General features: G+C 46.2%; 1 protein-coding gene across 1 annotated transcript; it reads left to right on the forward strand.

Annotated features, from left to right (window-relative positions):
• The first annotated feature begins 3,020 nt into the window (after positions 1 to 3,020).
• GFRA3 (GDNF family receptor alpha 3) lies at positions 3,021 to 11,408 on the forward strand. Its single transcript, XM_069869707.1, has 8 exons — positions 3,021 to 3,087; positions 6,118 to 6,393; positions 7,097 to 7,189; positions 7,612 to 7,957; positions 8,035 to 8,144; positions 8,568 to 8,702; positions 9,673 to 9,803; positions 10,114 to 11,408. Exons 1-8 carry the CDS (start codon positions 3,045 to 3,047, stop codon positions 10,258 to 10,260), a joined length of 1,281 nt encoding a protein of 426 aa, XP_069725808.1. The 5' UTR covers positions 3,021 to 3,044; the 3' UTR covers positions 10,261 to 11,408.
• The last annotated feature ends 1,558 nt before the right edge of the window (positions 11,409 to 12,966 follow it).

Genomic DNA, 12,966 nt, shown 5'->3' on the forward strand with positions numbered 1-12,966 from the left:
GACAAGATGCTGTGGTCAAATCTGCCAGGACAACAAGAAAAGGAAGAAGGTGTCCATTTTTTCCACATTTAATCCCCATGCAACCTTAACATGCAAGGTTAACACCTGTTTTGGGTAAAACAAAATAATGGCAAAGATCTGATGAGAATTTATTTACTGTGAAGCTTAGTCACAAATCTATTTCATCACAAGATCAGCTGACATTTAACCCCAAGTCAGTCAGGATCTAAATGAACATGCAAACAGTAACAAAGATAACATAAACCACAGAACTGGTGTTAAGACCTGAGGAAATCAGATCAGAGTTGGTCTCTGCAGCTGCTTGAGGAGGCCAAAGGCCTGGACCTCACATGGAATTAGAAAAACTGATTCCTGAGCTGTTACATATTACTCTGGTAGGTGACCCCCGCAGGTCAGAGCTGGCCTCTACAGTTTCAAATGGAAAGAGTGATGAAAGCTCTGGTCAGAAGAGACTGGTACTCTCCGAGATCTGTAATGAGGTTACTGTGTGGCTCTGCGTGTGCAGGAAGGGGGAAATAAACAACCTTGTTATTCCATGGTCCCCGGGCAAAGGTGCATGTACGTATACAGAAGTGGTGGAAGGGACCATTCCCCAGCAGCAGGCGGCTTTGCTGACTACTGAAGTGCAGCAACTTGGCCGGCCCTTCTCTGGGCACTATGTCAGGGTTTCTGTACTTGTCCACTTGCCCAGGCAACCTGAAAACCCTGCAACAGCATTCAGATTTAACATGGAAGAACTTTCTTTTTCCTCTTCTGTTTGCCGCAGAGCGTAATTCAAAGCTGAGTTAATGAATTATCTCAGTAGGCTTTGTGTGAATGTTTACAATGACAGAATCTGGTAAACAGTCTGGAAAGGAGCTTGAAAGACCCTCAAAACCATTCTCTCGCACCAAGCTGGCCTGGTCTGTTGAGAACTGTTCTTAAAGGTTCTCAGCAGTATGTATGACCTCTTCTTTTTCTTCCCTTCACACAAAAGTTGTTATCCTGTCGTTGAAGAAATTGTATTGGTCCCAGATAAATCCAACCGGGAGACAAATAGCAAGCCTGTTATTTCCCACACCCTAACAGATAGTTTATGTGTTCAAGAGGCTTCCTAGAGCTTGAAGTTATGATTAATTGTTTGTGTTCTTTCCTTTCTTGAGGCGCACACACAGTTTCTCTTCTCCAGGCTTTTCTTCTGTAGGATGTTGGCTATCAGTTCAGAGTTTACTGAAATCTGCCTTTGCTTAAGAGAAACGTAAAAACAGCAAAACAGAAACACCAGACTAAGAATCACAGATGAACAACTGCCACCATCCAAATCACCCTTTACACTGAGTATTCTCAAAAAACTATATCTGTCAGCTACAGCTGGGTCCTGCAGAGCTTCTCCTCTGGTGGCTGTCATCATCTCCTGTACCAAGGAAGACAGTTAACACATTCCACAAACTCCCTGGCCCGCTGGTACTCCTGCAATGAGGGGTACTAGGCAGCTGTAACCTTTCACTGCTGTGCACCAGATGATTTGGCATGGGTTCATTTCACAGAATCACAGAATAACCAGGTTGGAAGAGACCCACCGGATCATCGAGTCCAACCGTTCCTATCAAACACTAAACCATATCCCTCAGCACCTCATCCACCCGTGCCTTAAACACCTCCAGGGAAGGTGACTCAACCCCCTCCCTGGGCAGCCTGTTCCAGTGCCCAATGACCCTTTCGGTAAAGAATTTTTTCCTAACGTCTAGCCTAAACCTCCCCTGGCGGAGCTTGAGGCCATTTCCAGGCAGCCTGGAACATAAGTGGCAGGGCCCAGTTTTATTCCCTTTCAACAGTCACTCAAATTGCTTAGGAAAGACCTAAAACAGTCTCAAAGCAAGTACACAAATGACACAATGACACAGAAAGCAACACCTCTTCTTCTCTTTCCTGTTACTCCTCACAAGTTGCACCCTACTGCATTACTATTCCAGCCACGATAATCATCCAAACAGGTCTCAGATGTGCCACAGTTATAAATGGGTTCACGATTAAAAACTTCCAAATCCACTTGTTTATTCTTATAGTTTCCTACAAAAAGCATAGAGAAGCTCATAGGACCAAGCCACTTCTTGTTTTTTTTCGCGTCATTGCAAGTAAACTTCTTTGCTCGTAGTTCTTCAGCCTCAGTAACTCAATTTCCTCCTTCTGCACGGTAACCACAACAATTCACCACAAGGTTAAACAAGCTCTGTCCCAGCCACCATTTTCCTTAAGCTCCCCCAACTTTGATTTTGATTAGACTTTGAGTCATAGCAAGAGTCTCCTCTCCTCCTCACGGGTGAAGCAAGAGTCTCCAGTGTTTGTGGACAACTTGTTCGCACTCAGAAGAATTCTTTGACGGCAGCTCCCAGCAGCCAGCAAATATGTTCTAAAACCCAAGAGGAGGGGGGCAGCACTGAATTGGATCGTGAAAGCTCAATGTTTGCACAGTTATCACCCTTGCCGTTGCGCTTTTCAGGCAGGTGGGACATGTCTCTGACCCACAAACAGTTGCACTGATGTGCGAGGTGCACACGTTAGACTGTTACTCTTGTGCACTGGTTAATGCGAACTAAAGAGCAAGATCTGTTTAAAAAGCTGCCAAAACGCCGGGCAGACCCTCAGCGCCGCGGTGAGATGCTGGGCTTCCAAACAAAGCCGACAGGGAAGAGCCAGCGCCAGCTCATCCCCCCGCAGACCAAAGGATTCCCCGCGTGGGAGTTCATTCCAGAGCCGCTCGGCACCGTCCCCTCTGGGAGCGGAGCGCAGGCCGCGGGAGCTGCTCCCCGAGCGGTCGCACCGCTCCCCCCGCGCCGGGACGCGGTAACTAACGAACGAGCCGCGGCTCCCACGGCCCCCGCAGAAGCGCCGCTCCGGGAAGGCGGCTGCGAACCCCGCCGGGGGAGGGCGGCCCCGCCCCGGCCCCCCCGCCCCCTCCCGGTCCCGCGGCGGCGGGCGGGGCGCGGGGCGCGGACGGAGCCGCCGCGGGACGAGAGAGACCGACGGCGGCGCCGGGCTCCGGCATGGGGCTCGCCCTGCTCCTGCCGCTGCTGCTCTCCCGAGCCGGTAACCGCGCGGGCGGCGGGGGGCGCGGGGGGCGCCGGGCGGCTTCGCGGCTTCGCTACGCGCGGCTCCCGCACCGGCTGCGCGGGGCTCGTTCGGTGCCCGCGGGGGCGGCGGAGCCCTCGGGGCCGCGCGTTCGTGCGTTCCGCTCCGCTCCCGGTCTCCGGAGCCGAGCGCGGAGAGGATTCCTCTCCCCAGCTCCCCTCTGGCCCGGCGTTCGTGGCTCGTGTGACTAGAAATACCAGGATTCCGGGTGCCCTGAAGCATCCCCAGTCCCGGGCTGCGGGGTCGCAGCGCCCCGCGGTTCAGGCGGAGCTGCGGCTGCTGAATGTCCCAGCGGCCGCTGCAAAAACGAGCTGTTGCACGGACCTCGGCAGCGCGTGCGGCCGCTGATTCCAGTAGATCTCCCGCATTTTCCGTGTCCCGATAGTAAGGTTTATTTGACGACTTTGCTTAATAAAGGAAAGATTTCCCTCCTGCAGTTGTTCTCTGCTTCGATACCATGGTGCACAAAGGCTATGACAGGACACGGAGTCAAATGGGAGAATAAAGGGGTATTGTATTACCTGCCTCACCTGTATTTTGATGGGATGAGGGGAAATGCTTTTAAACTAAATGAGGGGAGATTTATAGTATGTATAAGGAAGAAACTTCTCATGCTGAAGGTGGCGAGGCACTGGCCCGGGTTGCCTGGAGAGCTGGTGGATGCCCCATCCCTGGAAGCATTCACGGTCAGGTTGGATGGGGCTCTGAGCAACCTGTTTCGGATGAAGATGTCCCTGTTCACTGCAGGGTGGTTGGACTGAATGGGCTTGAAAGGTCCCTTCCCACTCGAACTATTCTAGAATCCTAACCATCCTTTTTTCCTAAGATATAAATGATCACAATCTCCGAATTGATTATTACCTTTTAATTTTTTTTTCCTTTAAACTACAGAAGGGACTCCCCTACACATGCGTCTTTAACAGGTTTGGCAGCCTACACCATAGGTCTAGGAAAGAATTAACTTTTTCATTCTTTCATGTTATTATCTGGAATACTAAGACAAGGTTTTAAAAACTGAAACAACATGTCAGGTATTAAGGCTTAAGATCATGCAAAGCTACTGCATGATGTCTGTAAAGACAGACTATTTTAAAACTGGAGGTTTACAGCAGCTTCGCCTGAAGCATCTGGTACAGAGCTGGGGTAGAAACACAGTCCATCCACTGACAGCCAGCTCTGCTCTCCCCTGGCAATTACTGAATCACTTTAGAGTTTTAAAAGTGTCAGGTCAAGCTCAGGTGCTTGCTGAGCTGAAATCTGGATGCTAGGAAAGTACATCCTATCCTCTTCTAGCTTCTTACAGCAGGTGCTGCACACCACTATTGGTACTGGGATGCTGGGGAGATGGTGCTGGGGTCTGTTCCATTTAGAGCTCCCAAAGCTGCTGGAGAGAACGGACTGATTAGCTGTTGGGAATTTGCACCAACTGCAACCTTGCAGGTTGAAATCAGTTGGAATGTTCATTAAGGTTGTGCTTAGGTGTTAATGCCCAACCAAAATTCATTGAGCTGGGTACAAAGCATTTCTGGTGAGAGATTTGTTTTTCAGGGAGCTTACAAAGCCCTACAGCCAGATGAACAGCAAAGTATAATAACTTTATAGAAGTGCCAAGAAATTTGTACAAGTGAGATGAGACACCTGGATAGTATTCCTGGGTGGTAGGAGAAGTGGAAATTTGAGAAGCAGACTAGCATAGATTTATGCAGCCCACTGCTTACAGCAAATAAACTTACAAAGCCAGCAGAAGGGAAGGAAGTGAACAAATTAGATGGTGAACATCAGGCACTAGGAGCTGCTCTAATCTGTAGTGAAGGCAGACTGAACAAGTACTGCTGTGCCTGCTAAACAGAGTGATAGTTAAGGTCATGTACCCAAAGAATATTAAAGGTAGATGTAAGGCTTGTTTCCCAAAACCAACCAAGCAATATTGTCATGAAGGGAAGAAATGTACCAACCTATATATAAATTTTATTAGCTATCTTTGATGTACTTGAACTGTAAACATAGGTTCACATACTACAGAAATGAAGAAAGATTACAGACTGCATTCACCTACCTGTGACAACATAATGCTATGTATCACTCCAGTATTACCCTTTGGAGACAACAGTCCACATGAAAAATTCAAAAAGCTGAAAAAAGCCTAGTTTTAAAGATCATATTGTTAAATCACTTAGTACTTCCACATAAGGTGATGCATGTATGTGCATACAGCAGTCAATATAAAACACAGAGATATAGTCTCTATGTGAAATAAACACTCAGGAGATATAGTCAGAGTTCACAATCAACCAACAGATGGAAGCTGGCAGGCCAAGCCTGCATCCCAGTGATTTGGCAGGGATTTCAGGGACTGGGCCCCATATATTTAAATTGATTGGCTATCAACACTTCTATATGAAACTACTCCATCTTATGTTAAGGATTTCTATTGTGCAGAAAATATGCATTCTTATTCTTCAGTTTCCAAGCTCAGTTGTTTTTAACACCCTACAAATGGCTTTCTGGTTATACCTCTTAATGAGCAGTGTACGCTTTAGCAGTGGCAGCAGCACTGACTCACAGTACGGTGTTGCTATGTGCTTATTGCACTGTGGTTTTCATTACTCAGAAGAGCTTCTTCAAAGTGAGCCTCAGCAACACCCAAGATTTCCACAGGGATTTACTACTCCATAAGATACAGCACCGTTCCTGATCTTGGCCAAGCTGAAAGAGTTAAGGGTGATAAAAACTGGTCTCATTAAGCAAAAATATTTTTGAGACTTTTCATTAAGCTTTTGTTCCCTCTTTCATACATCAATACTCATCCTTTTGTTTCTAAATGGAGATGGCTCTTTTTCCTTACTTCTGCATATGAAGGACCCCAACCAGTTCTGCCTCTTGAGAGGAGTCCTTACTGGATATAGGACACCTACAGAACAGCAACAAGGTGCTTGTGTGGCGTTCATGGAGGTTGCGATCCTAACAATCTTTTCCCTACTTGAGCAGGAGACGTCCTGGCTCTGCCGAGGAGTGACTGCATAGCAGCAGAAGAGCTATGCCTCTCGGACTCCACCTGCAATGCCACCTACAGGGTCCTGGAAAACTGTGTCCTTGCTAAGACTCGCTTCTCTCCACTGGACCACGATAGCAGGGTCAGATGTCTGAATGCAGAGCTGGACCTTAGAAACAGCTCCTTGCTGCACTGCAAGTGTCACCGGCGCATGAAGAGACAAGAGCACTGCTTACGCATTTTCTGGACCGTCCACTCCAGCATGACAGATGGTGAGATGAAATAATATGAATTTACAAAGTACCAGTAAAGCTTTCACCTGCTCCCCTCTGAAAACAACTGCAAAAGGCCATTTCCCAGCACCACAGGTATCACTTTGGAAACAGATCCCCTAGCAAAGAGGAGTCATTAATGCTCTGTTTGATAAGCAGAGAAAACTGAAATGGATTTGGTCTGGGACTGGCCCTGCAGATATACCAGGGACCCTAAGAAACAAAAATAGCTATTTTGAGACAATTAGAATTAGTGCTGTGAGGAGAGATTGCTGTGAACATCACTTCAAAAATGGTCACATCTGTCTATCACTGAAAATGGATGTGTGACAATGACACACAATAATGGCATCCTTGAGCATGCTGCTTCTTTCCTGCTTTAGTGGGATGCTTCCACTTGGCCTCCCAAGTCCAACTGTGCTGCCCATCTCACTAGCGCTGATGCAGAAAAACCCCAAAAGACAACATAGACTAAATTCTGACCAGTGGAGATCTCATGACAAAATCTAATGCTTGTTTTACACCTTTGTATCTTCAGCAGAACCTATTCTTGGCATTTGGCCTTAAGTGATATGGAGCATCTCTGAACTCCAGCCCGAGGAAACAGCCAGGCACAAATAAGAAAAAAAAATCAAGTAAAAAAAAAAAAAGCTGGTCACAATGCATTTCTCCCACTGCATAAAATGTCTTGTATCTTGCCTAGGTTATTTCAGTTTGGAAACTTCTCCCTATGAGAATCCAGCAAATGAAGGACACTGGAAAACAGATTATAATAAACTGGCAGCTCTGTTGTCAGGTAAGGATTGTAATGATTACATGATATTACACTGCCCTGTCTTATCTTTTCAGGGGCTGATAATTATTAAGGACAATTTGGAGTAATGGCCCCTTTAATCAGAGAAATGCTTGCTCTGGATACTTGCCTACATTTGTCCCCCCACCGAGTGTGAATACAGCCACAGATCCAGGCCCAAGAACAGGGAGTCACTGACAAAGATTCATTCTCTGAAAGAATCAGCCTAACATGAACCAATAAAAAATGTGAAGTTGTAACCAGGAGAACTGCAGTATCATAATACAGGCAGAGGGCAGGACTAATTGGCTTTGTTCTTTTTGATGTTCCAAATCTGACCGTCAAGTAAGGGCTACTCCTTTTTCCACACAGATTCTCTGCTGGAGACTTGCTTCATTGTTTCTGGGTTTCTTTTGGCTTCGTAGGCTCACAGTTAGACAGAGATGCCACAAATCCATGCCTGAAAGCAACTCATGTCTGTAACCTGAGCAAGAAGTGTGTTCGTCTGCGCACAGACTATGCCTCTATCTGCACCAAGGGAGCAGGGAGCGAGGACGTGTGTGACCGTCGCAAATGCCACAGGGGGCTAAGGAATTTCTTTGAGAAAGTCCCTGAGGATTTTACCAAAAGGATCCTATTCTGTCCATGTCAAGATGAATTTTGTGGAGAACGACGTCGGAAAACTATTGTTCCCGATTGTTCCTTCCAGTCTAACACCAAACCCAATTGCCTCTGGCTTCTAGATTCCTGCTTAGAAGACCACATCTGCAAGTAGGTCTGGCAGCATGGACATTAGCCAAGAGAAGAGAAGAGCATAAATACTGATAGTCTCATTTTCCTTCCTGCAGATCCCGACTGGCTGACTTCCAACAAAATTGTCAACCTACGGACATGTCTCCAGATGGTTGCACTCAGCGCGACCATGCCGCATGCCTGCAGGCTTACATGGGGATGATAGGTAAGTGATCTCCACAGGAATATGGATGCTTTCAGGCGATAAACTCGCAGGCACATTCTGATGCTGTGAAGGACCATCTTGCTGTAGAGCAAGATGTCTGCGTTTCTGAAGCGTTCAACAGAATATCGTCTGTTCTCTAGGTCTGCTTTGTCATGAATAGGCTTTTGAGAATGATTTGTTAAAATACTGTGACAATACTGTAGCTTCACAGGTCTGACAGCTTTTTATTCTCGGCACTGGTCAGTATTCCAATGAATATGCCTTAGCCTGATTGATGCTAGTGCTCTACCTTTCCTGGGTACCACATCACAACGGAAGACTTCTGCCTCCAGGGCAGCATTCCCTTTAGTATAGCAGGACTCAAGATGCTTCTTTCATTTGATAAAGTAAATTCTTATTGCAGTTTCTGGGGGTTTGGGACAGGCACACCCATGACGCCCAACTATGTCAGTAACTCCAGTGTGGAGGTTTCCCTGTGGTGCACATGTGAGAGCAGTGGCAACCAGAAGGAGAAGTGTGACCAGATACTCGGCATGTTTGAGAGCAACAAATGCCTTGGTAAGCATCAATCATATCACAGAATCAGAGAAGTAGCTCTGCACAGGGAGATTCAAATCCTGTTGATTTCAAGATCCTACATAGCATTACACCTGTGTGTAGTTCTGTCTTCTTCTGCAGCATCTCCCATCCAGCCTATGGGACCACCCTGTCTCTGTTCTCAGCAGTGTTTCTGTACCTTTTGGCAACACTTCTGCTCATCTCAAACACCATGAAGCTGTTTCCAAACAGCATTCAAATGAAGGGGTTGCAAACAAAATCACAACGGGAGGTCAGACATGCTGCATCTGTAGGTTGTTGATAACCACATCAGTGTACCAGGACTATGGAGTTCCGACTCCCCTAGTCCCACTGCTTTCCTGTGTATGCCCTTGGCCCTCACTGACTTGTTCCAGATAAGTAGCACCTGACACAGCCCCGTTATAGATCCAGCAGCAAAGCAGTTACAAAAACCCTGTGACATGCAACTATGTAATCCTAAGTCTGTATTTCTTTTCTCTCTCTAGTATTTTAGCAACAGACCTTAATAAGATTTAAATATTTTATGTTTGTAAAAGCTTCCAAAGGGTGTCAAGGAAACCAGCAACATTAGATAAATGTTTAATATTTAAACCTACCTCTTGCTGTGTGGAAAAGCCTTACGCCCCGCACTATAGATACACTTACACCTAAACACCCTATCTGAGACACCACATACCTGCCCCTTACAAAACAGACAGCTGGGAAAGTACCAGAGGGACCTAGACATCCTCAGGTACAGTGCAAACTGGCTTTGCAGTCTGCTCAACCTCACAAATAAACTCACAAACTAACAGGCCATTTACTGAACAGACAATATGTATTCTCTACATCAAAGCCATACAGCCCCTGAGTGCATTTCTTAAACTGCTTCCCTAGACTTCTGTTCACTAGACTTCAAGGTGTGCAGAAGCAAAACACAATGGGACTCTTGCTTTACTTATGTTTGCAGAAAATACCATTTGGTCTCAAATGCAGCTGAAGCAGACGGCTCTAGAAAGACAGGAAGACTCATTGTATTCATCTTCCCTAAGCTTCCAAGGAGACAGTGCCAGCGCATCTCTTGCTTCAGAAATGTCCCAGGTAGGGATTGCTTTGTTGCCCTCACAAAGCAGCGAGTCAGGTGGCCTAGAGACAGTAGTTGAAAAACCTTGGATCTGTAAATGTGTGATTTTGCACATCAAAGCAAGGGATGCCACATGCATACAGAACCCTGGACCACTCTACCTCGAGGTTTTCCTCCCTTGGACAAGCAGAAATAGGAGGCTGTGCTGCCTGGCCACCAGAGTTTCCTGTAGTCTCGTAGTGGTACTCCGAACTGGAGGTTCTGCAGCCAGATGTTTGATCATAAAACATAGTTAACTGGGACTCATTTTGCCTTTTCATTTCCTAGGTGGCTGAAGGGAAGACACAGCGTGACATCTCTGAACACAGCAGTATGCCTATAGCATCCTCTGTTTATTCTGGAGCTTCTATTTCTTGTCTGTCCATGGCTCTATTCCTGCCCTTGTTGCTGAGCCCCCATGTTAACTTGGCATAAATGACATCTTTCCTTCCCATATTATTAATGGTATTCCATATCCAGACACCTCCCACTACTGATTTACATTTGGAAAATGGAAGGCTTCCAGAAAAGAGGAGTGGAACAGCCTTAATGCAGAATGGTAGTCACTGAAGACCTCCTCTCAGCTTGCACATCACTTTCCCCAGTCAGTTTGCACTGAGTTCTGCAGATATGGTGCCCTCCATCACTTCTAATATTCTAGAGTAGTATTTTAAAACAAAGGCCTGGATTCTGTCAGAAGTTGTGCAGGGTTTGTTTCTGCCTGCAGGGAAGGATGTGACATGGTATGTCCTACCACCCCAACTTCTGGAGCTCTTCCTCAGGTATAGAATGGACTAGGCTGGAAAGAACCTTTAGAGGCCACGTAGTCCAACTGCTCTGCAGTGAGCAGGGACACCTTTAACCAGATCAGGTTGCTCATCCAGCCTACCCTGCCTCCACTTCTGGGGAGGGGGCACTCACAACTTCTCTTGACAACCTGTGCCAGTGCCTCACCACCCTCATTGCAAAAAAAATTTCCTCCTTACCTCCAAGGTAAATCTGTCTTCTTTCAGTTTGAAACCATTGCCCCTTGTCCTGTCATTACAAGCCCTGGTAAAAAGCCTCTCTGTCTTTCTGATGATCCCCTTTATATATTGAAAGGCTGCAGTAAGGTCTCCCAGGAGCCGTCTTTTCTCCAGACTGAACCATGACAACTGTCTCAGCCTGTCTTCACAGGAGAGGAGTTCCAGCCCTCTGACCATTTTTGTGGCCTCCTTTGGACCTGCTCTAACAGATCAGTTGGTCTTGTACCAGGTACCCCAGAGCTGAACGCAGGGCTGGGTGGGGTGGGACGGAGTACAGGGGGAGCATTGCCTCTCTCGATCTGCTGGCCACGCTTCCTCTTATGCAGCCCAAAATACAGCACAGCTTTCTGGGCTGTGAGCACACATTGCCAACTCGTGTCCAATTTTTCATCCACCAGTATTGCCAAGACCTTTTCTACATGGCTGCTCTCAATCCATTCATCCTCCAGCCTGTAATGATATTGGGGATTGTCCTCACCCACATGTGGGACCTGGCATTCTTGACCTTAATAAGGTTCATGTGGGCCCGCTCCTCCAGCCTCAAGGCTCAAGGAGTAGAGTACAGTGTAGCATCCTAAAGACTGGAAATCCATGCTCCAGGTTTCAAGTAAGGCTTGACAAACATATAGTCTCTTGTAAACACCAGTTCTGGATTACTTTCACTTCCCTTTTCAAATCTATTCTTTTAAGTATGTGAAAAATACCATCCCACATCAGGGACACTATACTACAGTTTATACTCTTGCTCATTTCTGTTTTGCCCTTTGCACTGTAGATATATATAATCATCTATTATCATGACTAGCAACAGACGTGGGTTTTGTGGGTTAAGATGGATTTCTGTGCACACTCACAGTAAATTTAGTCTTACCTAGCAAAGATGACCTTGCTTGACCTCAGGATGAGGCTTCTTAGTAACGCTTTGAGAGTACATAAAACTCATTGAAGCTGCATTGACCACAAAACCTCTGGGACGTTTAGATGTGAAAAACTCAGAGCTGCAGGTACCTTGTACCTCTCCACGCACCCAAGCTGTCCTTGTTCCCTTCCATGCTGCCTGCCCAACTTCCTCTGCCAAGCTCTGTTTCATAACCTGTTTATTCTGAGTGTAAATTTGTGCACTGGGTAACTTATTTTGTATTGCATTTGTTTGTGGTGTTAAGTGAATATTGATTTCTGAGCATAGGTTAATAGTCCACGATCAATTGTGTGCAAGAGTTGCCTCATCAGCCAGCCTGCACTTCCAGGAGAGCAAGAAACTCAGCTCAAAGCAAATCTGCAAGCACACATATAGTACCCCTTGCTCATCCTATGAGATATAACAGACCCAAACAATATTGTGTGCCGCAAACGCTATTACAGTCCTGAAAGATGCAAACAGGCAGGTATTTCTTTTTACCCTGTGCTTTTGTCTGCTGCCAGGAAAACACCAGCTGGATACTACACTGTGGTTCCCAGTCACTCATCGACACCTCCTTATCACAGAAAGTTATATTGTCGCATGTATCGGAGTAGTTGTCCTCCTGCAGTGCTAAGATTTCCTTTTCAAATTTCATCCTTCTCTTTACTTCCTGGGCAGATAGGGTGAGGATATCACTGTATGGAGCAGAACCATCTCCTCTGGTGCCCAAAGAAGCAACGTCCTATTCCCATGCACTAGGAACAAATACCATGTCTTCTTAATTAAGAGGAGTACAAATGCTGATATTTCCAATTACCTAGAGAAATATGGCAGTTTCTATCAAGAGACAGCATGTTTGCTACCATTCTTTAATAAAAACAATACTGCATGTTGCCATATTCTAATATCCACATTAGACCATTCTCCATATGTTGAGACTAAAAACACTACAGCCAAGAGTCTTGACAAGAAAGAGCATCTGTCGTCTCCAGAATTTAGTGGGAATGACAGGGAGGAAGAAAATGTTGTTCTTTCTGATATTGCACAAATCAGTGCAGATATTTCTTAGAATAATGGAGTAGATGTCCCTGAGCCATCTGTACCAGGTGCACACTGTACTGCATTCATCTTTGACTTATCTGCTCTTTCCACATGACACTGCTCTAAGACAGGTTGATATGGAAAAAGTTACTAGCATTTTGTTGTTCATACTCA

This window comes from Phaenicophaeus curvirostris, chromosome 15, assembly GCF_032191515.1.
Source record: "Phaenicophaeus curvirostris isolate KB17595 chromosome 15, BPBGC_Pcur_1.0, whole genome shotgun sequence".
Lineage (NCBI taxonomy): Eukaryota > Metazoa > Chordata > Aves > Cuculiformes > Cuculidae > Phaenicophaeus > Phaenicophaeus curvirostris.